The sequence below is a fragment of the Lynx rufus genome, unplaced genomic scaffold, assembly GCF_022079265.1.
Source record: "Lynx rufus isolate CCGP_SWC_20201006 ecotype Redwood Valley unplaced genomic scaffold, mLynRuf1.p SCAF_9, whole genome shotgun sequence".
NCBI classification, from domain to species: domain Eukaryota; kingdom Metazoa; phylum Chordata; class Mammalia; order Carnivora; family Felidae; genus Lynx; species Lynx rufus.
This window is the reverse complement of record NW_025814897.1, coordinates 103431181-103432461: the sequence shown is the minus strand read 5'-3', so window position 1 is coordinate 103432461 and position 1281 is coordinate 103431181. Positions and strand designations below refer to the sequence as shown.

Sequence of the window (1281 nt, the reverse complement as noted above, 5' to 3'; positions counted from 1 at the left end):
ATGGATAACAGGACAGAAGTGACGCAGTTCATCTTGCTGGGACTAACCAGTGACCCAGAACTGCAGATTCCCCTCTTTATCGTGTTCACCCTCATCTACCTCATCACTCTGGTTGGAAACCTGGGGATAATAGTGTTGATTCTGTTGGACTCTCGTCTCCACACTCCCATGTACTTTTTCCTCAGTAACCTGTCTCTGGTGGACCTTTGTTGCTCTACAGCTGTCATTCCCAAGGTCATGGCTGGATTACTTATAAGAGACAAGGTCATCTCCTACAGTGCATGTGCTGCTCAGATGTTCTTTTTTGCAGCCTTTGCCACTGTGGAGAGTTACCTGTTGGCTTCAATGGCCTATGACCGCTATGCAGCAGTGTGCAAACCCCTCCATTACACCACCACCATGACGACAGGTGTGTGTGCACGTCTGGCCATAGGTTCCTACACCTGTGGTTTCCTGAATGCCTCTATCCACATTGGAGACACGTTCAGACTCTCCTTTTGTATGTCCAATGTGATTCATCATTTCTTCTGTGATGTGCCTGCAGTCATGGTTCTTTCTTGCTCTGATAGACGTGTCAGTGAGCTGGTTCTTGTTTATGTAGTGAGCTTCAACAGCTTTTTTGCTCTCATGGTCATCTTGATTTCCTACATATTCATATTTATCACCATCCTAAAGATGCACTCATCTACAGGATATCAGAAGGCTTTCTCTACCTGTGCTTCTCACCTCTCTGCAGTCTCCATCTTCTATGGGACACTCATTTTTATGTACTTACAGCCCAGTTCCAGCCATTCCATGGACACAGACAAAATGGCATCTGTGTTCTACACCATGGTCATCCCCATGCTGAACCCTGTGGTCTATAGCCTGAGGAACAAAGAGGTTAAGAGTGCACTCATGAAGGTCGTTTCAGAGGCAAAATTATCTTTAAGATTGTGATTTTTTAACATTGTACAATGTTCACTAATCTAGTTTCATTAAGACCACTGTGAAATTAAGTTTCTGGAGTGATATCTTTGCTTATTCAATGCCTCTTATCCTGAAGGAAAAAACATATGTCCGGAAATGTAATAACCTGAACAAGAATGATTAAGATGTCTAAGTGCCTGGGTGCCTGGGTGGCGCAGGCATTAAGCATGTGACTTCTGCTCAGGTCATGATCTCAGGGTTCTTGAGTTGGAGCCCCAGATCGGGTGAGCTGGAGCCACGTCTTGGGTGAGCTTGAGCCCCACTTAAGTGAGCTCTGCTTCTCTTTCTCTGCCCTTTGCTCACTGGCTCCCC

General features: G+C 45.6%; 1 protein-coding gene across 1 annotated transcript; it reads left to right on the top strand.

The window, feature by feature from the left end:
* Positions 1-939, top strand: LOC124505464 (olfactory receptor 5B3-like). Its single transcript, XM_047071419.1, has one exon. The coding sequence runs from the start codon at positions 1-3 to the stop codon at positions 937-939; it is 939 nt and encodes a 312-aa protein (XP_046927375.1).
* Positions 940-1281: the final 342 nt, after the last annotated feature.